The sequence below is a fragment of the Carassius auratus genome, chromosome 15 (assembly GCF_003368295.1).
Source record: "Carassius auratus strain Wakin chromosome 15, ASM336829v1, whole genome shotgun sequence".
Classification (NCBI taxonomy): Eukaryota; Metazoa; Chordata; class Actinopteri; order Cypriniformes; family Cyprinidae; genus Carassius; species Carassius auratus.
This window is the reverse complement of record NC_039257.1, coordinates 24,403,100-24,426,122: the sequence shown is the minus strand read 5'-3', so window position 1 is coordinate 24,426,122 and position 23,023 is coordinate 24,403,100. Positions and strand designations below refer to the sequence as shown.

The 23,023-nt window shown below is 37.8% G+C and overlaps 2 protein-coding genes across 4 annotated transcripts in view; one reads left to right on the top strand and one right to left on the bottom strand.

Moving 5' to 3' along the window:
• Positions 1-23,023, bottom strand: part of LOC113115415 (tyrosine-protein kinase receptor UFO-like) — a 1,029,470-nt gene that overhangs the window by 217,150 nt on the left and 789,297 nt on the right. The window lies entirely within an intron of this gene.
• LOC113115414 (hephaestin-like protein 1) lies at positions 1,527-22,476 on the top strand. Of its 2 annotated transcripts, XM_026282972.1 has the most exons (20): positions 1,529-1,805; positions 2,330-2,574; positions 5,770-5,982; positions 6,135-6,311; positions 7,390-7,644; positions 8,961-9,129; positions 9,528-9,667; positions 9,991-10,122; positions 12,642-12,847; positions 13,551-13,701; positions 13,813-14,025; positions 16,637-16,847; positions 17,065-17,204; positions 18,786-18,914; positions 19,005-19,111; positions 19,230-19,458; positions 19,560-19,699; positions 20,317-20,476; positions 21,244-21,270; positions 21,389-22,476. In XM_026282972.1, the coding sequence occupies exons 1-20, from the start codon at positions 1,645-1,647 to the stop codon at positions 21,460-21,462; spliced, it is 3,279 nt and encodes a 1,092-aa protein (XP_026138757.1). In that variant the 5' UTR covers positions 1,529-1,644; the 3' UTR covers positions 21,463-22,476. The 2 variants fall into 2 exon arrangements, with proteins under 2 accessions (XP_026138758.1, XP_026138757.1); XM_026282973.1 differs by lacking the exons at positions 21,244-21,270; positions 21,389-22,476 and having other exon boundaries at positions 1,527-1,805; positions 20,317-20,481.

The following is a 23,023-nucleotide window of genomic DNA, read 5'->3' as shown; positions in this document are numbered from 1 at the left end:
TACCAGCAGGATAGATGACACTAGCCTGCTTCTTACTGGCCTTCCCAAGAAGACAGTCACAGCTAATACAAAACCCTGATGCCAGGCTCCTGACCAAAACCAGGAAAACTCAACTAATCACATCAGCTCTTAAATCATTACACTGGCTTCCAGTTTTTTCAATTTTAAGGTACTTTTAATTGTATATAAATCCCATGATGTCCTTGGAGCAAAGCACCTGGCAGATATGGTTGAATAGAGTATAACGCTCTCAGACTAGGGTTGGTTTGAAGCATGGTGAGACAGTGTTCAGCTGGAGTCAGCTTCCAGGATGTTAAATGTGTCCTGCTGGTCACTAAACACATCTGTTTAACTGATTAAACACTGTCTGATTGCACTGAACGATTCTTTCTAAGTCTTTCTTCCTTTTTTGTCTATTTAAAGTATAATCTTTGTTATATTTTAATGTATTTAGTTATATTTTGTAAATGTTATTTTCCTATGGTTACTTATATTTAAATCTATTTATTTATTTACATTTATTCAAATGAATAATAAGTCAATCTTCTTTAGGTGACTATTATATGTCACATGCCAACAGTTTTTTTTTTTTTTTTTTGGTTATGAAACTATTATTACTTGTTCTATTCTGTCCTTTGTTTCTGTTTTGACTAGTTCCTGTTTGTAATGGTTTCCATGCTTTTGATTTCCTGCTGTTTCTGGTTTAGTTCCATATTTGGTCTTGTATTTATAGCCTGTGGTTTGGTTAATTAGCTGTTTTTTTTCTTTCTTTGAACAAAGCTGTCATGTTTCTGTTTCCTGCTGGATTGCTGTTTTCCACTTGTATTATAGGCTAGTCTTATTTAATCAAATGTCTGCTGCATCTACAGCCAAAATGCTGCTGCTTATCTCATTAACTTCTCCATCTCGCTCATGTGTGTGAGCATCACTCAGATGACTTCCTGTCAGCTCCTTATTAAACAGGAAACAGCAGGCAGTGGCTGAGGAGGAGGAGGAGGAGGAGGATGCCAACGCCCCAGAACTCTCCAGAACATATTCTGCTGTGTCCATCTCAGAGACAAGACCTGTCAACCCGACTTGTTAGACACTTTGGCCATTGTCCCTATTACTTGGTTTCCTAAAGAGCCATTAAACAGCTTCTTCATCACAATGTTTAATTCAGTGCATAAGTGTGTATAATTCACTGTGCAGTTTTATATAGTAGGCTATGTTAATAATATAGTGTGATTGAGGTTTAGAAGGGGATTGGGACTCTGTCTCTAAACTCTCTTAGCCTATTATCAGACAATTATGAGAGCAAATGTTACACACGCATACATGCAAATCACTTAGTTTCACGTCCATCTTTCACGTCATCTGAATAATAAATGCAAATCGTTCTAAAGTTTTCAGGTGGGGATATAATACAAGGTACGAAGTTAGCACTCTCGACGGGGATTTTTGTTTTTTTGTTTCGTATTTGGAAAGAGTTTAGAAAGTGATGTGCCAGCAGATAACTGCACACACGAAAACCGGTTCGCCAAGAAACGCCCAAGTGAGCTTTCAGTTTCGATATCAATACCCTCACTCAAGGCAGTGTTCGTGCGCGGCTCGTGGACTTGGGCTTGGATTATGGTCGTCTTTAGTTGTGTTCAGATATAAGCGATGTCTGTGTCTGTGCTGTGCGTGTTCGTGACGGCTGTGTTCGCGCTACAGCAAGCCGAGTGTCTCAAGAGGACGTATTATATAGCTATAAGAGAGGACTTCTGGGATTACGCTCCGAGCGGCAGAAACCTTATCACAAACCGAAGCATTGACCAAGATGAGTGAGTAAAAATGACGCATATCTATTTACCAGTAACAGATAAAGTAATGAGCGACATGCCACATTACTGGGTTCATTGTAATGGTCTGCTGGGTGACTAATCAATAACACGTAGTAGCCTTTTTATGTGAATAAAGCTTTTTTAATAAGTACTTGGTGCTGGAGGCTAAATTTTTTTTGTTTATTCTTATAGCATGTATTATTATTAGTAGTAACATGTATCCTGATCTGTAGGCCTACACCGTAATACAAACAGTAATCTGATTGTATGATGAACATTACCGATTATTGAATTATTGTTAGCAGGGGCGTGGACTGGGGGTAAAACCCAGTACTGATTACCAGGGCCCCAAAGGAAGAGAGGGCCCTTGAAAAGTCAGGAATATATTTTATTTACCTGGATATTTTCATGGGTGGGGCCCTGGGGGCCGATCAGGACTGCCTATGCATAGGGCCCGGGATCTTGAGCAACGCCCCTGATTTTTTACCATTATTTATTTATTTCACTCTCTCTTTCTTGAACAGACATGCATCGTTGTTTCTGTCAAAAGGCAAGACCCGGATAGGGAGTGTTTACAAGAAAGCTTTGTACAGACAGTACACAGATGGCTCTTATTCCGAGGAAATAGCTAAACCTGCCTGGCTTGGCTTCCTTGGTCCCATTATAAGAGCTGAGGTCGGAGATGTCATAGAAGTGCACTTGAAGAACTTTGCAAACAGGACTTATTCTCTCCACCCTCACGGAGTCTTCTATGACAAGAATTCAGAAGGTAGGATTCACACTATCTCTCTATCAGTTCCATTACTAGTTCTACTTTTCCCTTCATCCCATTTTTTCTGTTGATTTTGCTGTCTTTTTGTGTTTATCTTTGGGTCACAACAGCAGTTTAGAGTCTCTTCACACATAGCCCATAAATCAACCACAGAACAATAAATAAAAAATGTGTAGCAGTGTCAAATTGTACCACTGAAGCAGTGTTTGGGTTAATATGATAATTATGTGACGAATAATGTCACATAAGTGATGAACTCTTGCTGTAAACAAGCAGAATCGCTTGTGGAAATCGCTGATGGAAAGAAAAACAACAAGACCAGAAAAGAGAGAAACACAAAACATACAAATGACTCACAACCACAGCTTTGAGATGAAATCAGCTGAATTAAAAGAAGTCATTAAATCTCTCCAGGTCTCAGCAGAAGATGATTAAACCACTTCACAAACAGCACTACCAGCTTCACTCATGACTAAACATGGGTGTTCCCTAAAAGCAGCTATGGTAGTACGTTTCTCGTTACCAATTGTGTTCAATGGAACATGTGATCATAGCTAGCTAACGATCCTTCTGGGAAACACAACCCAGATTGACTTTATTTTTGTCAGACATCTACAGAATCTCTTATTGGATATTACAGAGGTTTAGAGGTTAATGTTTTATTGAAAATATTTCATTTGAAATCACCATCAATGGGATCAGTGTTTGCTTTTGTTGTGCTATTGACTCTTTGACATAATCTTTTATGCGGCTGTTATAACTTAGTGATTGTGAGATACATTTAGTATGGCAAAGAAAGCCAAGAGAAACAAAACTAAAGGGGTCATGGGACATTGCTAAAAATAACATTATTTTGTCTATTTGCGGTAATGAAATGTGTTTATGTGGTTAAAGGTTAAAAAAACACTATTTTCCACATACTGCACATTGTTTCTCCTCTATGCCTCGCCTTTCTGAAATGTGTTGATTTTTTACAAAGTTCATCGTTTTGAAAAGCGAGGTGTACTCTGATTGGCTAGTTTTCCAGTGTGTTGTGATTGGCTGAATACCTCAAGAGTGTGACGGAAATGTTACGCCGACAAAACCAATAAAACTCATTACAAACAAGGCATTTGTTGCGTCCAGTGGGGACATAATTGCAGATTATAATGACTTATAATGTCTTCTTAAGCATTGTGTTGCGTATCGCGCATGTAAACATAAAACCATGTCTGCATTTGTGATTGGAGAAATGACAAACAACAAGTGCTACTCTACACTGCTCAAAACTTGTGTTTGAATCATCAGTGACTAATTATTTAAATATGAAAACGTACTTGCAGACTGTGAGTCAGAAGCGCCAGACTGTTCTTGCAAAGTTGAAACTGCCCAACAGTATAGAAACAGCCTTTGTGCCACAGATGCATTGTAATATTTCTCTCTCAGGAAACAATCCTCATCCTCCACAAAATTCGTTGGGCACATCTGAATGTTTCGGTTTAACTGTTCTGGAACAGTGTTGTAAAAAATAGCTTAACCATTGATTTCTATTCATGTCCTCTTTTGGAAGGCCAATCAAAGTAGTCTTAGCAAAGTAGCCTTCTTTCTTTGTGTGAACATTTGGACGGCGATATGCAAATCTTCCCACATAGTGACATAGACGTGGGGGCGTGTAAGAACGAGCCATTTTAGGGGGTGTGGTTGACTCTTGATTTTATTAAGAATATCTCTTTGGATTTGAAACTTTAGTCTTTGTAACTTTACAGATCTTCTTTATGCACCAAGAGCTTGTAACACTCCAAAGAGAAAGGAAACATTTTAATTGCTGATGTACGTGACATAATCATAATCATCTACTTCACTGGCCACAAATAAGAGTCTAATCTCTGATTAAATGCGTGATGTGTTACTTTTGCATTGTTTATTATAGTATACTTGTGATTCTACTGCAGTGTTGCTCAATGCAAAGAATTTACAAAACACTTTGTGCACAAAAGGTTTTAATCTTTGCTTTTATATAGACACACACAGACATCGGTGCAATCAGTGTACAAATCCCAACAGTGGTGACAATCAACAAAACGCTTCATGTCGCAATGCATGCTAGGCACAGTATAGCCATTCCCCTCTCGCTTCAAATTAAAGCAGTTTATAGAAAATGTTAGAACATTACTACGGTTGGTCTGCAGTCTTTAAGACTTGTATTGGAATCAGAGCAGGAGATAAAATAGACAAACATTCGAAATTGACCAAGGCAGATAGCCAAAATATTTGCCTATTTTATATGACTCCAATAAAACACTAAAGATAGCAGACCAACTGTTGTAATGTTTGAAGAAAAACAGGTCTTGGCACCTACTTCAACTGGGAGAGCGCAGTGGTTTGCATTGACAAATTCTGCAAATTATTATTTATTCAATTCTTATATTTTTTATTTATTATATTCATACTGTTTAAATATTTAGAATAATTATCAACTAATGTCAACTGTAAACTCAGAGTCTGTTTAGCTATGTTCATACAACAGGCCAGAGTTGCAGTTTTTTCTCTTATTTCTGTTCTCATTGTTTCTTTTGCCTCCAGCGATTCTGTTTGTTATCAGCAAGTGTTCATTATTAATACTCAACTGTGACGTAATCATGTCCTTAACTCCAACAAGATGAACTGTTACATAAATCTGAACTGTTTCTATTGCGTTTGACTGATGCATATCAATATTCATTTGTGCTAAAACCATGTAATCCAAATGGATGGAAAATTTGATACCAAATATTTTAATGTAATCATTTTTTATTGTTGGTTTTTTTTGTGTGTGTAACCTTGGTACAACACCTTTGTTTTTAACCATGTAACAAATTAACAAGCATCTTTTCCTGTCATTTGTTCATAAATGTTTTGAGGTTAAGTTTAACTCTACAGTGTTTACTTCCATCGCAGGCCAATTTTACTGAATAGGCATTACTGTGTAAACATGTTAGTCATGCTTGTGATACCAGTACCACAAATATTTCCAAATGAGCGTAGCTTCCATAAAAATCTGGTTGGACTTGGAAGCAAGGTTGTTTATTGAGTTGTATACTAAAAGAGCAAGGAAAATCCAGTGTTGATACAGTGTGCCCCTTTTAAAATCCTAGATTTGTTACAGTTTGTCAAATACGAGCCCTTAAACAGATGAGAATGTACAAGTGTGAATTAGTTACTCTTGTGTTTTAGGAGCGTTGTATCCGGATGGCACGACTGGTGGTGATAAGAGAGATGATGTAGTGGCTCCAGGTGAGAGCTACACATACACCTGGCAGGTCAAACCAGAGTACGCTCCTACTGAAGCAGATGCTCCCTGTCTCACCTGGATTTACCATTCACATGTTGATTCACCAAAAGACATCGCATCAGGACTGATAGGACCACTGCTCATCTGCAAACAAGGTAAGGTCCACACACAAGCTGTAATAATCTGCACGTGTGGAATACATTTAGTTTACACGGACACAGAAGATTTTACAGTCAACTACTTAGCATCAAGCACTCCTCCCTTCTAACTCTTAAGTCTTTTCCTAATATCTTTTTCCTCTCTTTAGGCTCTTTGGACAAGCGCTCTGATGTGGAGAAAGATTTCATTTTGATGTTCAGTGTGGTGGATGAGAACTTGAGCTGGTACTTGGAGGACAATATAGATACATGCTCTGATTCAGTTTCAACAAAAAAACTTGAGGACGATTTAGACGAGGACTTCAGACAGTCCAACCTCATGCACTGTAAGTCTCAGGATGTCTCAGTCTTTAACCTCATCCATACAGAAACACTGGGTTGTTGCTTCTTGTGTTCTAATGAGGAATGTTCTATTTTTATCATAGAAACCAAAAACTTTTATTTAAATCATCTCAACCATGTATATTAATGTGTTTAATACAGATATACTGTAGACTTCTACAAAACAGCTTGTATTGCACTGTAGCACTTAAACAGTTGCTACTGTAAATCTACTAAAAAAGAAAAAATTCTTGAAATGATAAAATTTCACTGTGTTTGGTGCTGACTACTGAAATTTTGGTACCATGTCAAACACTACTGGGAATCAAATCTGCTGCTTTTTTTTTTCAAACTACAGCTACATTAATGTCTGTAACCAACAGTGAGAGGTTTTATAGAAATAAGCCCATACATTCCCATGGTGGCATATTTAGCTGATGTTTTTCATACTTCGATGGAAAGTACCTTCTTTTATCTGTTCCCCTTTGAAACAAAGCCATTCAGAAAAGTTTAGTTTTACTTTTGATATCCAAAGTTCTCTGCACTCTAAAATAACAACACAGCCGTCTGTGGTGTTAATTTTTAAGCCTGACATTTTTTTTTTATCTAAATGAATAATAGGCAGAATTATTGCTTCCTTATGTCTGACCCTGGAACACAAAATCAGTCATAAGGGTCAATTTTTCGAAATTGAGATTAATACATCATTTGAAAGCTGAATAAATAATCTTTCCATTGATGTATGGTTTGTTAGGAGGACAATATTTGAAAATCTGGAATATGGGAGTGCTAAAAAATCTAAATATTAAGAAAGTCTGCATATAACTAATCAAAAACAAAGTTTTGATATATTTGTGGTAGGGAATTTTAAAAATATCTTTTATGAACATTATCTTTACTTAATATCCTAATGATGTTTGGCATAAAGGAAAAAAAAAAAATTTTTTTGTATTGCTACAAATATACCCCAGAGACTTAAGACTGCTTTTGTGCTCCAGGGACACTCGTTTAATTATGAAGTTCGTGTCATCTCATCATTAATTCTCTCAGTGTCACTCATTCAGTTGGTTCTTGTCTTCTTAGCAATCAATGGCTATGTTTATGGTAATTTGCCTGAGCTGAAAGTGTGTGTCGGACGTCCCGTGTCTTGGCATCTCTTCAGCATTGGCAATGAGGTGGACATTCATTCAGCTTATTTCCATGGACACACCGTCCTGGATCGCATGCACCGCACAGACGTGCTTAGTCTGTTTCCAGGCACTTTTGTCACCGCAACAATGATCCCCAGAACAGAAGGAAAATGGTTGTTAAGCTGCCAAGTCAACGAACATGTACAAGGTAGTAACTGTCTTTCTGTCATCTCTGTGTGAAGCCTAATATTTGTTCCTCATTTTTTTGTCTCTAATCAGTGTATGATTACTTTCAGTTTTGACTTGTGGCTTGTTATATTGTTTGTGTTTTAAGCTATTTTGAATTCCTGCACACTGGAAAAGAACATTCATCATTATGACATACCAACAATTTGAATCCATAAATGTACTGTAACTTGTCAGGATAATTTACGTTATTCTAAATTTAAATTACTTTCAGAGTTCCACTCTGTTTTCTTTATCATTAATTCAATTCAAAATGACTACTTATGACATTTCTTTGCATTAAACTTGTTTATTACACTTGAGTTTATTTAAACTTGAGTTTACTTAAACTTGAGTTTACTTAAACTTGAGTTTACTTAAACTTGAGTTTACTTAAACTTCAGTTTACTTTTCTTGAGTTTATGCCGTGTTTCCACCGAAATTACCCGCAACATTTGTACCAGGAACTTTTTTCCCCAGGAACTATTTTCCCCCCAGACCTGTTGCTTTCTGTGTTTCCACCGCGGTGTAAAGTACCGGGAAGATTAGGCAAATAGACTGGTGACGTAGGTCTGCACGCGTTTCTAAATACAAAGTGCGCTGATTTTGGACGTCCATCCTCAATAATTCAGACTTTGCGTATTCGACTCGAGAGAGTGTAATGTCCGCGACGAAACAGCAGCGTACTTGATAACTTCAGTCAGCTCGCCTTGACTACTGCAATTTTCCTCACTGTAAATTTACAATAAAACGAATTATGATATCAAACACCACTGCCTCCTTTCGTTTTTATTTTAAAATAATAATAGCCGCAGAAATGTACTTAGTTCAGGGAAATGTGTATGTATACAGCCATTACAATGAAATGAAATATTATATCAATTGCTTCTTTTTAATTTCATTTTAACATGTATATAAATTGAATGAAGACTAAAGATTACCTGTTAGATTTACCCAAAACGAATTATATTTTATGTTTAACCACTAAAGAGACATCAGAGCCAGCATCACATACTGGAAGGTCTAGCCGAGGTGAGGCTGAAAGTTCCGGAACTTTGAAAAAGTACTACCTCGCCAGCAGGGACTTTCTCAGGGGCTTTCTTTTTTTTATTTACTTTATTTAGTTCCTGGTTCGTGCGGTGGAAACACAGCTTTACTTAAACTTGAGTTTACGTAAACTTGAGTTTACTTTTCTTGAGTTTACTTTAACTTGAGTTTTCCTTTCTTGAGTTAACTTTAGGGAAGCAGGTAAATGTATGATTTCAGTGTAGCTGATTTGCTCTCTTTTCTCGTGAGCAGCAGGTATGCAGAGTTTCTATCAAGTCTCGGCCTGTGGCTCCTCAGTCTCTCCAACAGAGGGCCCTGGCCAAGAGAGACATTTCTACATCGCTGCTGAGGAGATGGAGTGGGACTACGCCCCTTTAGGGATGAACTATATGACAAATAAATCACTCACTGAAAAAGAGAGGTAAAACTCAGATTAGGTGATGCTTAAATGCACGATCGATTAACTCAAAACCTGTTAGGTCTGAAATTGCTGAGGGATTCTGAAGGCTCTGAGGAGCGGTGGCCAGACTTAAGCTTTGCTTTTAAATGTTATCAAATAAATCTAGATACGATTAACTTTTGGCAATATTCGTTAGTACACAGACAATGCCTGCAAATATAAAGAAGCCATAGAAAACCATTGAAAATATCTAAAAATTAAGATAAATGAGAAAAGTTGCAGTAATTGCTGCTGCAGGTCTGGTATTATCTATTTATAATTGATGTTTACCTGTTTTATTTTTATTTGTTATATGCATGTTGATTTCGTAATTGTATTAGATTACTTTTATTTACGTTAATGTCCTTCTTTTCCTGCAGTGACTCTCAATCGTATTTCAGTCGTGATGGTGGTAAGCTGGGTGGAAAATACCTAAAGGCCAGATACATTTCATACACTGACAGCACATTTACTACCAAAACACATATTGCTGGCTCGGATGAGCATCTTGGAATTCTGGGTAAATCCTCCCTTGTGTCTTGCATGTTTAAGAACACTGATATGTATTTTGATAATATGTAAAAGTTTGCATGAAACGAAAATTTCAGCAAAGAGGATTGATTTTGAATGTTTGCGGTACAAAATAAATATATTTAAAAAAAGAATAATAATGCATATATGAATAGATAACAATAAGACGAGTAACATAATATATATAATAAATAATAATAACCTGAATTAGGTGTGTTTGATTAAGGAGACATGCAAAACGTGCATTGTTAGGGTGCCTCCAGGACCAAAGTTTTTAAATTATAAGTTTTCTCTACACCCCTCCCACAATAGGTCCTGTGATCAAAGCAGAGGCTGGTGATATCATCATAGTGACGTTTCTTAACAAAGCTAAACGTGACTACAGCATTCAGCCACACGGTCTGCATTATGAGAAGATCTATGAAGGAGCAATGTATAAGGATGGTAAGTCATATACAGCTACAGCTATACACACACATAGATCTTCAATCAAGGGTTTCTAAATGGGCAAAGCAAAGAGGGCGAATTCACTCAAGAAAGCTTAAAGGGTTTGTTCACCAAAAAATGAAAATTATGTCATTAATAACTCACCCTCATGTCGTTCCAAACCGGTTTGTCCTCCGTTTATCTTTGGAACACAGTTTAAGATATTTTAGATTTAGTCCGAGAGCTCTCAGTCCCTCCATTGAAGCTGTGTGTACGGTCTACTGTCCATGTCCAGAAAGGTAAGAAAAACATCATCAAAGTAGTCCATGTGACATCAGAGGGTCCGTTAGAATTTGTTGAAGCATCGAAAATACATTTTGGTCCAAAAATAGCAAAAACTATGACTTTATTCAGCATTGTCTTCTCTTCCGTGTCTGTTGTGAGAGAGAGTTCAAAACACAACAGTTTAGTGATATCCAGTTCATGAACGAATCATTTGATGTAACCAGATCTTTTTGAACCATTTCACCAAATCGAACTGAATCATTTTAAACGGTTCGCGTCTCCAATACACATCAATCCACAAATGACTTAAGCTGTTCACTTTTTTAATGTGGCTGACACTCCCTCTGAGTTAAAATAAACCAATATCCCAGAGTAATTCATTTACTCAAACAGTACACTGACTGAACTGCTGTGAAGAGAGAACTGAAGATGAACATCGAGTGAAACCGTTTCAAACGATTCAGTTCGATTTGGTGAACTGGTTCAAGAAAATCCGGTTACATCGAGTGATTTGTTTGCGAACCGGATATCATTGAACTGTTGTGTTTTGAACTCGCTCAACAAACACGGAAGAGAAGACAATGCTGAATAAAGCCGTCGTTTTTGCTATTTTTGGACCAAAATGTATTTTCGATGCTTCAACAGATTCTAACGGACCCTCTGATGTCACATGGACTACTTTGATGATGTTTTTCTTACCTTTCTGGACATGGACAGTGTACCGTACACACAGCTTCAATGGAGGAACTGAGAGCTCTCGGACTAAATCTAAAATAGAGCCCGACCGATATATCGGCCGGCCGATATTATTGGCCGATATGAACTAATTGCATTAAAATCTGCGTTTATAACGGCCGATGAAACATGAGAAACAGAGTCTCATGCTTTACTCGTTATGAGTGTTGCATAGTTTGCCCACCAGAGGGAGGTCTGCAACTCCAGAGTTGACAACAGCGCCAGAAATTCACTACAGAAGAAAGCGATCAGCCAAGCCACGGAGATGTACTGTTTTGCCGGTGAGTCTGTCGTACGTCATGTGAAATGTTTGTAGATTTAATTCATACACTGTATATAAAAACGGTGTGGTAGTTCTAGCTAACGGTCCTATCATTATCACTTCTAAATACTCTGCTATTGCCGCTAATGCATTGCTATATTAGATTACCCACAAAGCTAATACCATGTTTATCAGTGGAAGAGCGCAAACGTTAATAAGAGGTCAAACTATAACGTTAGCGCTTAACTTATTCTTATTCTATTGCGGTGTGTTTCCCACATAATGACCGCGTAATGGTCTTTTCACACAGGACGCGGTATGCACGGCGCTTGCCGCTGGGTTCAGCGTTGCCCTTCAGATACAATGCGATTTTTACTGCACTGCGCTGCGCTATGGCGTAGGCAGAGTTTTTAAAACTTTTAGCGGGAGCTCTTTCATAGTCTGTCGTTCCTCCTTTCGGTCAGCAGCAAACATTTATCTGTCCCGTTGTAAGAAGCAAGCGATAGCGCTAGTCCTGCTGATGAGAATTAAGAGAGAAGCAAGGAAGAAGAGGCTACCCTCAGGCCCAGAGAACAATTTGGTGAATTCAGGCTGGTTACGTTACTCTAACGCTAATATAGCTTCCTTTTTAGCAGGCCCCTTAAATGCTTGCTATTAACTTGTTTGAAGGTGGTTCTTCTCAAAATTGACAGCGGTGTGTTCATGACACTAACGTTAACCATTCAACTTCAAGTTGATTCCGTAATCTTCTGGTAACAGTAGGCAAGACGATGTTTTGATTCAGACTGCACAAAGAGAAGAGAAGATATACGGGTCCGTTGTGAATGTGTCTGTGAGAGCAAATATAGTGTAGTTACAGTAACTACAGTAGGTGCATCAGAAATGATTAAACCAGAGGGGACATGTAAATAAATGTGAGCTGAACAAGCGCTTTTTTTTTTCTTCTTTTAAAAATCCATATCGGTCGGGCTCTAATCTAAAATATCTTAAACTGTGTTATGAAGATGAATGGAGGTCTTACGGGTTTGTAACGACATGAGGGTGAGTTAATAATGAAATAATTTTCATTTAATGGGTGAACTATCCCTTTAAAACCACTGCTTTAGGCTTTTTGGTGACAGTACTATTTCACAGCTTTACACACACATTGCATCACATTTGGCGACAGTATTAAAATACAAAACATAAGTCCAAGTTTTAAGTCATGAGGCTAAGATTTTAGATTCTTTTTTGTGTTCTGTCACCTCCTCAACAGGTACTCAGAAAGCTGGAGCCTCTGTGGCTCCTGGTAAAAAGTTCACCTACCGTTGGAAAGTATTGGAAGGTCCCTCCAGCAGTGATCCTTCTTGTCTTTCATACCTCTACTATTCTGCTGTTGATCCTGTTCGGGACACTAACTCTGGTTTATTTGGGCCCATACAAGTGTGCAAGAAAGGTGTTCTTGATGGAAGTGGCCATCAGGTAATGAACTGGCACAGACAATATGGTACAAAATAGGGTTTAAATATGAAGGATCATTCTGTGAAAAGAGGTTGCTTGACTGTCAACCAAAAACATCAAAGTTTGTTTTTAGGGATGCACGATATTGGATTTTGGCCGATATTCGATATGCCGATATTTTCAAAATAATTTTGGCCGATGCCGATACCGATATCGATATATATACAAATATATAATGATATATTTAAACTTTAATTTTACTGAAGAGAAATCCATGTATCTCTTCTGTACTGATTCTACCATAAATTTATTATTTTACAAATGTAGACAGACATTCACATCTGAAAAACAGGTCAATTTTTTCAGTTGGAGAATATCGGTTTGGCTCATCGGCAGAAATATTCATATCGGCCGATACCGATAATGGTCATTTTAAGCTTTTATCTGCCGATACCGATGTCGTGCCGATATTATCGTACATCCCTATTTGTTTTATATGAGCTGTTTTATTGGATATCAGGTTTGCAAATGAGGCCTAAATCAAGCAGTCACTCAGCATTTGAGACTAAATGTCAGTTTGTAGTTATTAATAAATGTATATTTTTCTTACAGTTTCTTTCAGGGTTGATTGTTTGAAGAATTCAGTGAACACTGAATGTAATGCAAGTAAATCTAATGGCCTATGTGTTTGTGTGTCATGTGTTTTTCCATGTTATTTCTTTAGTATGCCAACAAAATTCAGCATGAGTTTTTTCTCCTGTTCTCTGTGATGGATGAGAATGAAAGCTGGTATCTTCAAGACAACATTAAAAAGTTCGGCAGTGGTGTTTCAATTCAAAATAATATAGAGTTTCAGGAAAGCAATAAGATGCACGGTATGCATATGTGTTTAATCACATGATAATGTGCATTTAATGACACTTTGTTAATAAGCAAGTTTATGGTTTGACGGGATTCTAATAAAGAATGTGTGTGTTCCCTCTCAGCGGTGAATGGCTTCATGTATGGAAACCTGCCTGCTCTGGACTTGTGTAACGGAGAACATGTTATGTGGCACATACTTGGCTTGGGCTCTGAGGTGGATATCCATGGGGTGTATTTTGAGGGTAACACGTTTCAACGAGACGGGATGAACCGTGACACTCTCAATGTCTTCCCGCATACAGCAGTGACTGTTTATATGACACCTGACAATAATGGTAAGTCACACCACTTTTACATCAGGGATAAAAGTGTGTAAATGCTTATCCTGTACACTCAAGCAATGGAAGATATGACTGACTTTGAAAAGTTACTTGTAATGCTTTTACTAATAATGATTTTGAGATCCTAACCTGACTAACAATGTTTGTTTCCAAGAATAATCTGATTTTTTTTTTCTCCAGACACTTTTATATACATTTATTTACATTTACATTTATTCATTTAGCAGATGCTTTTATCCAAAGCGACTTACAAATGAGGACAGTGGAAGCAATCAAAAATAACAAAAAGAGCAATGATATATAAGTGCTGTAACAGAACACGTAGCATGGGCTTTTAAATAATATAACAAATAAAAAGAAAACAGATAGAATAAAAAAGAATAGAGCAAGCTAGTGTTAGAGGTCTTCTCACACACACACAATTGCATAATAAATGAAAATAGAATTCAAACAGATAAGAAAGGTAGTTCATTTTTTTTTTTAAGAATATAATTAAAATAGTGAGTGTTGAAGTTAGAAGATTGCTAAGGACTTATCTGCTCGGATTGAGTTGGGGATGTCATTACACCAGGAGGGAACATTTAATTTATAAGTCCGTAAAAGTGACTTCGTGTTTTTTTGGGATGGCACAATCAAGCGACTTTCACTTGCAGAACGCAAACTTCTAAAGGACACATAAGTCTGAAGTAACAAATTTAGGTAAGTGGGCTCAGAGCCAGTGGTAGTTTTGTATGCAAACATCAATGCCTTGAATTTCATGCAGCTATTGGAAGCCGGTGCAAATTGAATAACAGAGGTGTGACGTTTATTCTTTTTGGCTCATTAAAAATTAATCTTGCTGCCACGTTCTGGATTAATTGTAAAGATTTGATAGAACTGGCTGGAAGACCTTCTAAGAGAGCATTGCAATAGTCCAGCCTGGAAAGAAGAAGAGCTTGAACAAGGAGTTGTGCAGCATGTTCTGAAAGAAAGGGCTTGATCTTCTTGATGTTGAATAAAGCAAATCTGCAGGATCGGACAGTTTTAGCAATGTGGTCTGAGAAAGTCAGCTGATCATCAATCATAACTCCAAGGCTTCTAGCTGTTTTTGAAGGAGTTATGGTTGATGTGCCTAACTTGATGATGAAATTGTGATGAAACGATGGGTTTGCTGGAATAACAAGCAGTTATGTTTTGGCCAGGTTGTGTTGAAGGTGATGGTCCATCATCCAGCAAGAAATGTCTGTTAGACAAGCTAAGATGCGAATAGCTACCGTCGGATCATCAGGATTGAATGAGAGATAGAGTTGAGTGTCATCAGCATAGTAGTGGTATGAAAAGCCATGTTTCTGAATGACAGAACCTAATGATGCCATGTAGACAGAGAAGAGAAGTGGTCCAAGAACTGAGCCCTGAGGCACCCCAGTAGTTAGATGTTGTGACTTGGACACCTCACCTCTCCAAGATACTTAAAGGACCTATCTGATAGGTAAGACTCAAACCATTGAAGTGTGGTTCCTGAGATGCCTTTTGCCAGTAGGGGTTGATAGGAGGATCTGGTGGTTAACCGTGTCAAAAGCAGCGGACAGATCAAGCAGGATAAGTACTTGCCAGTCTTAGAGCTTCAACAACTGAGAGCAAGGCCGTCTCAGTTGAATGTCCACTTCTGAAGCCAGGAAAGGTTGAGAGCAACACATCTAATTCATCCAAAAAGTTACCCAGTGGTCCTGGGGTTGATAGACAACTACAAAATGTATTTTAAGAGGGTAGGTAACAGTAACTGAATGAGATTCAAAGGAGCTGTTGATACTCAAAGATGGTAAAGGATTAAATTTCCAATCATTAGAGATGAGCAGACCAGTACCTCCACCTCTTCCAGTCAAACGGGGGGAGTGGGAAAATGAGAAATTATTGGAGAGTGCTTCAGGTGTAGCAGTGTCCTCTGGTTTGATCCAGGTCTCTGTTAGGGCCATGAGATTAAGCTTTGAATGACTAATAATAGAAGTAATGAAATCAGCTTTGTTTACAGCACACTGGCAATTCCAGAGGCCAATACAAAAAGAAAGTGGTATATTAGCAGATATAGGCAAGTGCGCAGGTTGTTAAGATTGCACTGCCTACATTGTGTGATGTGTGGTTTGCGAGTGGTAGTGATAGTAAGGATCTGGAAACACATAATAAGAATTGGTTATAAACAAAAAACAACTGAAACAGAAATAAAACAAGGAGAAGGAAAAAGAGATTAATCAAAGCAATACTTATATTTCCTGCCGGTGTCCCTGCCCGGTCGAGTAGGTGGTCTTTACACTCTTCGGTCTTCACACCAGGAGGGCTTAACTGGAGGGCTGCCGCGACCACTGCCGAGATATTCTAACCTTATATATACTAACAAAACGGAAATTGAATTCAGCTGAACGCACTTTACTGTTTAGCACAACAAAGGTCTAAGCAAACGCACAACACTGACAACGTATGCGATAGAGTACGAGACCAAACGCAGCACGTCTCAACACAGTGTATACAGTTGTTGTATATACATATACAGTTGTTGGGTATAAAAAGCTTGTTGTTGTATTGTTAAATGATTTAAAGATATTTGCTCATCAGTATGCTCTTCTCCTCTCAGGCCAGTTTGAGCTGAGCTGTCTTACGGGTGAACACTACCAAGCTGGCATGCGTCAACATTATGAAGTCAAGTCCTGTTCAGCAGTGACTCCTGCAGCAGAAGATTTCCCCTCCACAGTGCAGTACTTCATAGCAGCAGAGGAGGTCGAGTGGAATTATGCTCCAGACCGCACATGGGAACTGGAGAAACACCAAACTACAATGAGGCACAGGTATACACACAAACTTAAAAGCATATGTACACACAGACATTTTACAGTCTGTGAGGATGAGTCGGGAAAAGTTAGGAATAGAGTTAACACTCAAGCTGAGACTTGTGTTACTCTTGTTACATTAATTTATTTACAAATTGTTAGAATGCATACACATTTAGACCCGTTCATGCCCATATCATCTCTTTGGTTTTATTTTATTTCCTGCTTTACTTAGCCCTGGAGAAATCTATCTTGAACATTCAGAAAATAGGATTGGTGCAAAATATAAGAAGGTGGTGTTTCGGGAATATTTAGATAAAACATTCACTGAAAAGAAACCCAGACGTCCAGATGAGGAGCACTTGGAAATAATGGGTATGTCACATCTTACTTTAAAAGTGTGAATTGTGAACTGCTTTTTCCATTAAAAAAAATGTATGATTTAGTTATAAATCATATAATACTGTAGCTCTCGTAAGTCAGTTGAAACCTGCTTCTCAATCATCAAATGCACACAAACACACACACATTATTATTATATTAAGGCTACAACAGCAACAATGGAACATAAAAGATCATTTGAGAACAATCTCAGTATTTTTTGGTAATCCAGTGAAAGTCACTGGTAACTAAAACTAGCCTAGTTACCAACTGTCTTCAAAATACTTTATTTTATGTTGTGCAAGAGAAAGCCAAAAAGAAACAAGGAACAAGGTTTTTATCAAATGATAAGAAATAACAAAACTAAAACTGCCAGCCAGTGACGGTAAATGTCTTTGAGTCATTCATTCATTTGATTCATTCAAACTGCTGATTCATTCAGGAAGTAAGCAGCTCACTTAATGAACAGGCTTTTTTATTCTGTGTGAGTCATTGGTTCATATGATTCATTTAAAACAGGGATTCATTCAGAAACAAATTAACACTGTGTTGCTCGGAGACACAATTCTGTTATGGCTTTAAAGGTAATTTCTCAGAGAATTAGGCAAAAACAGACAATATTGGGTTTAAAATCTAACTGTATGATGACGTACAGGTCTTGGGGGCGGGGCCAGTGCATTGACTTTTTGAACTTGTTAAACTGACAGCCCTAATATGTATATCTATACAGAGAGAAAATATAACTAGGTGTTATTAGTAACAATATTTATAGATGAGTGTTAGATTCACTATTGACAAAGCAGGTCTCTTTGTTTTAGATCATTCCCTTTGCTTTTGTTGTTCTACATTAGCTACGTTTACATGGACACTACTTATCTGATCGTAATTGAACACGTCAATCGAATTGAATTGGCCAGATCCGACTAAAATTTCGATCAGATTGTAAAGGGTGGATAATCCCTTTTGTAATCCGAGCGAGAGGACATGTAAACACTTGATCGGACTGAAAACCGAAACGGGAAAGTACTGCGAGTGCAGTAATGTAGACATAGCGTAATAACGTATGACGCGCAGAACGAGCTGTTCTGCCTGGTGACTAAAGTGTCATAAATAAGTGTCCTGTCATTATAAAACTCCCCTTTCACTCAGTGTATGTGAAGTGGGACAGGACCACGTCCCACCAGTCCTCGTTTAAGACTCACATCAACAGACGACTACTTTTGGGTGCGGGAAGGGGTGCTTTTACACCTTTTTTTTTTTTTTAAAGTAACGTTAACTAGTAAAACAGTTCATGTGCTGGTTGTCGCCTAATTAGGACCCGAATTAGTTAAATTTCACATGTGCTTTTTAAAATAGCATGCAACAGCAGCGGGAAACTCTGTATATTCATGCAGTGAGCGCATGTCAGAAGAGTAAATCCGATCAGAAGCTTGTGACATGTAAACGTGCATATCAACCCAATCACTTTATTCAGCATTCATGTAAACACTACATTGTCAATCAGAATGAATTAAATCCGATGATAGCAAAAAGTGTCCATGTAAACGCACCTACTGACTCTCAGTTTATGTGCAGGACCCATCATTCGAGCTGAGGTTGGTGAGAGGATTCAAGTTGTGTTTAAAAACAAAGCCAGCAGGCCATATTCTGTTCATGCCCATGGAGTGAAGACCAGTAAAACCCATCAGAACGGTGTTCAGCCAGGTCTGTTATTACTCAGATTTGTCTTTTATGTGGTCAGGAGTGATTCAGTAGTATACCAGTAAGTAATCCTCTGTGTTGCATGTATTATAGGTGACATGATGACATACAGCTGGACCATTCCAAAGCGATCCGGTCCAGGTCCCAGTGATCCTAACTGTATAACGTATGCCTACTACTCATCTGTCAGCGTGGTTGAGGTATAAAACGTGTAACCATACACACTGTTTTTATGCAACGGTGATCCGTATCATTAAACCAAATGTAGATTGTTGATAGTGTGAGTTTTTACAGATCTTCTCTATTAATGTTCTTCAGGACTTGATGAGCGGTTTGGTGGGTCCACTGATAGTGTGCCGGAAAGGCACCCTGAACACTGACAGACGTAGGACAGACATCGATAAAGAGTTTGCCCTACTTTTCATGATTTTCAGTGAAAATGAGTCCCACTACCTGGATGAAAACATAAAAACCTACCTCAACAAAGACCCTGAACATTTTCCAGAAAAATATGATGGGGACTTTATGGAGAGCAACAAAATGCATGGTAATTATGTGTCATTGTTTGTATTACAAGTTTTCTGGAGAAACACATGGTGTAGACTTTTTGAAGAAGAACTTAAAGCTCTCTCTCTTTCTCTTCCACAGGTATTAATGGAAAGATGTATGCTAACCTCCATGGGTTGGATATGACAGAGAAAGACAGGATCGAGTGGTATATGATAGGACTGGGGAATGAGGTCGACATGCACACTGTGCATTTCCATGCTCAGAGCTTCATTTACAAAGTACATACACAAACACACAGTGAGGACAGTGAGGGGTGTTGACACCTATGCAAGCGACAATGCATATTTATGACCTGACATACAAATTCATGTCCATTAATATGTAAATCAGTTGCAGTTTCACATAGGAACCTCAAATCAGTTTATTTTTAATAATAATAATGAATGTATTTATTCAGTTTCACAGTATTTATGCATTCATGGATTTATTTATTTATTTACCTAGATAGCAAAAAAATCTATATGAATAATAAAAGCAGAAAGGGCAGTCTCAGTATTCAGCCTTAATGTTTTTAGTCTTTTTGCATTCATCATTAAAAGAAGCATTTTTCATTAGTTGGGCACTGTGTGCTTTTGATTTACTTTAAGGTTTGGTTCATAAGATTAAGTTGTTATTATTAACATTATTTTTCAGTACATAGTCTTTTTATTTCTTTGCATTGAAGCTTTGCTGCTAAAAGCAGAATACGAAACACTGTTTACATTTACATTTTATATATTGTAATATCAAAGGCCCATGCCCCCCCAGTAGTAGTTCACTCCTGAAACACACTAATGCATAAATACAGTTAAAGTGTCAAAACGTCTCTCAAACACTCTCATTTTCTCTCCCTCAGACGGATCGTCCTCATCGTGCTGATGTATTCGACCTGTTCCCAGGAACATTTCAGACCATAGAGATGACTGCAGAAAGTCCTGGACAGTGGCTGCTCCACTGCCATGTGTCCGACCACATCCATGCGGGGATGGAGACGCTTTTCACTGTTCATCCTAGAGGTTAGTAGTGTCAGTTTTCACATCGAGCCTCGGAGCTCCAAGCCTAGAGAGAGTCTTCAATGCTATCATGAGGATGCTTTCACACTAATAATGTGGACCTGAGTTCAAGTTGCTTGGTTGTTGTCAGATCATTCTTCAAGACTCAGATATGCATTAGTGCTTTAGTGTCAGGCTCGCTCCAACATCTGCATGGAGGTTTTCTAGTAATCCAGAAGTCCTTGATTAGCTGGTTCAGGTTTGCTTGATGACAGTGATCTTCCAGGAGCAGGATGCACTAGCTAACCATGATGCTTGAAGAGATGGAAGTTATTTCTCCACGTTTCCTGAATTACATCTGCTGACCTGCAACAGTATGTGTGTGTGTGTGTGTGTGTGTGTGTGTGCGTGTGTGTGTGTGTGTGTGTGTGTGTGTGTGTGTGTTTGTGTGTGTGTTGGTAAACGAGAGAGTGTGTAGATGGTAAATCCAAAAAAAAAAAAACATAATGAAAGAATATTTGTGCTTGTTCTTCTGCATCTTTTGAAGCTTTAATTCACATTATGTAGAGAGTTGACCTCCAGTGTGGATCGCTTTCACATTGCTTTGACATTAAATGTTTTTATGAATTCGATAAATTAAGATTAATAAACAACACATAACATGACACGTATAAACCCTTAAAAATATGCATGTACTTTCTTTTCTGAGTTCCCTGTTGAGTTGAGAATAATTGCGAGAGTGAATGACTAAACTTTCTAAAGTGACTGTTTCTTTTGTATTTTATCATCAGGTAGAGCTGGGGGAAATCCAGACAGAGGTAAATTAACAGTTATGTTCAGTGCTTTGTTTATATTCTTAGCAAAGCATGAGATGTTCATACACATTGTGAAAACTGTTTTAAAAAATGATATCCCTGTTTGTTTTGTTTTTTCCAGCCTTCAGTCATTTTCTGTCTACTCCGATGTTGTGTCTCCTTGGAGTGGTCCTGTCACACTTCATAGCACACTGAAACAAGATCGAAGTGACAATAGAGCTGATAATTACTGCTGTGACACTGATTCTCACTACTTAGTGACCTCATCTAGTATATTCACTGTTCTGCTGTTGAGGGAAACATAATATAAATATTAGTCAGTCCATTTTGATTTAACATGCATGTAATGATCAATGAGTCAATAGAATCGCAGCCTGAAGAACAATGTACTTTACTCCCCAACACTGCATGTTTATCTGACTCGAAGCACTGAAGAGAGCAATGAAAGACTACATATTATTTTTTCTTTATCTTTTGCTGAAATGTAAGCATGACACAATACACCATAAACACAATGCCACAGCTGTACTTAAAGTAGAATTATACTGTGTCACATAATTTTAATTCCCATGAATGCATTAACACTAGTGATGACACAGCTGTATCTGTTTAGTAGCAACAGAGTACGAGTAAGTTAATTAATGAGTGTGTGTGTGTTACTTTCTTACTCAGTATGTGTTTTGTATGTATGGTTACACAGATGAACTGGTTTGTAATTGTTCAGGTTTTTTAATTTATTTTTGTTGTTGTTGTTTTGTTTTTGTGTGTGTGATTGAAGATTGCTGTGTAACATTTCTATTTCTGATGTGGACTGTTTGTAATCTAAGTGGGTGACTGTTTTTCTGATGAACGTTGGCTGATGTTCTGCTACTGAATTCCAAATTATAAATTGGAAATGTGGAAATGTGTTTGGGCATTCAGTGAATATACATGTGTGTGTGATAACTTCATGATAGTGTGTTGTGTTAGTGTAAGTTAAGTATTATTTAAACCCTACAGCATCTCCTAATCCTGACCATTGCACACAGTCGTTCAAGCACAGGCCAAAGCTGTTTCTCCCACAGCTGGCCTTCAGTGTGTAAGAAGAATCAGTAAAGCAGAAGTGAAAGAATGATCGGGAATTGAAAGTAATTGGGAACAGGAAAGGGGGCACTTTATTGATTGATGTTGTGCTTGAAATAAAACATTAAAATGGTAGATAAACACCAATCTGGTCTGTGTGTTGACTGTCCAGAGGAAGAGACAGTGGAGCATGTGATTCTACAGTGTAGGAAATACAAGACACAAAGAGAGGTGATGGAAAATGATAGACAGAAAGAGCTCGGGTTACAGAACTGTTCAGGGATACTGCTTTATAGTAAAATATGATGGATAAATCGGATAAATAATGTTTTGTTTTTCTCCCCTCAATCGTGAAATGATCGTGGTTCATTAGATGGTGGCTGAAATGGATGGTCGTTAGAAGAAGAAATAGGGAAATTATTACACTTAAAACTCTGTTGAATAATGCACTGAGTCATGATACAATATATAATGCTTTAATGAAACACTGTTCAAAAGGATTAAGAAATTGTTGTTTTTGTTTAGAAAAAGATGCATTGGGATCAGCATTTATAGACATTCTGAACTCTATTGGTGTTAGACAACACGTTTCAGGACCTACTCATTGTCGACATCATTTTTTTTTTTTTTGAAGCATCGAAAATCGACTTTATTCAGCATTGTCTTCTCTTCCGTGTATTGGAAAATGTAAATA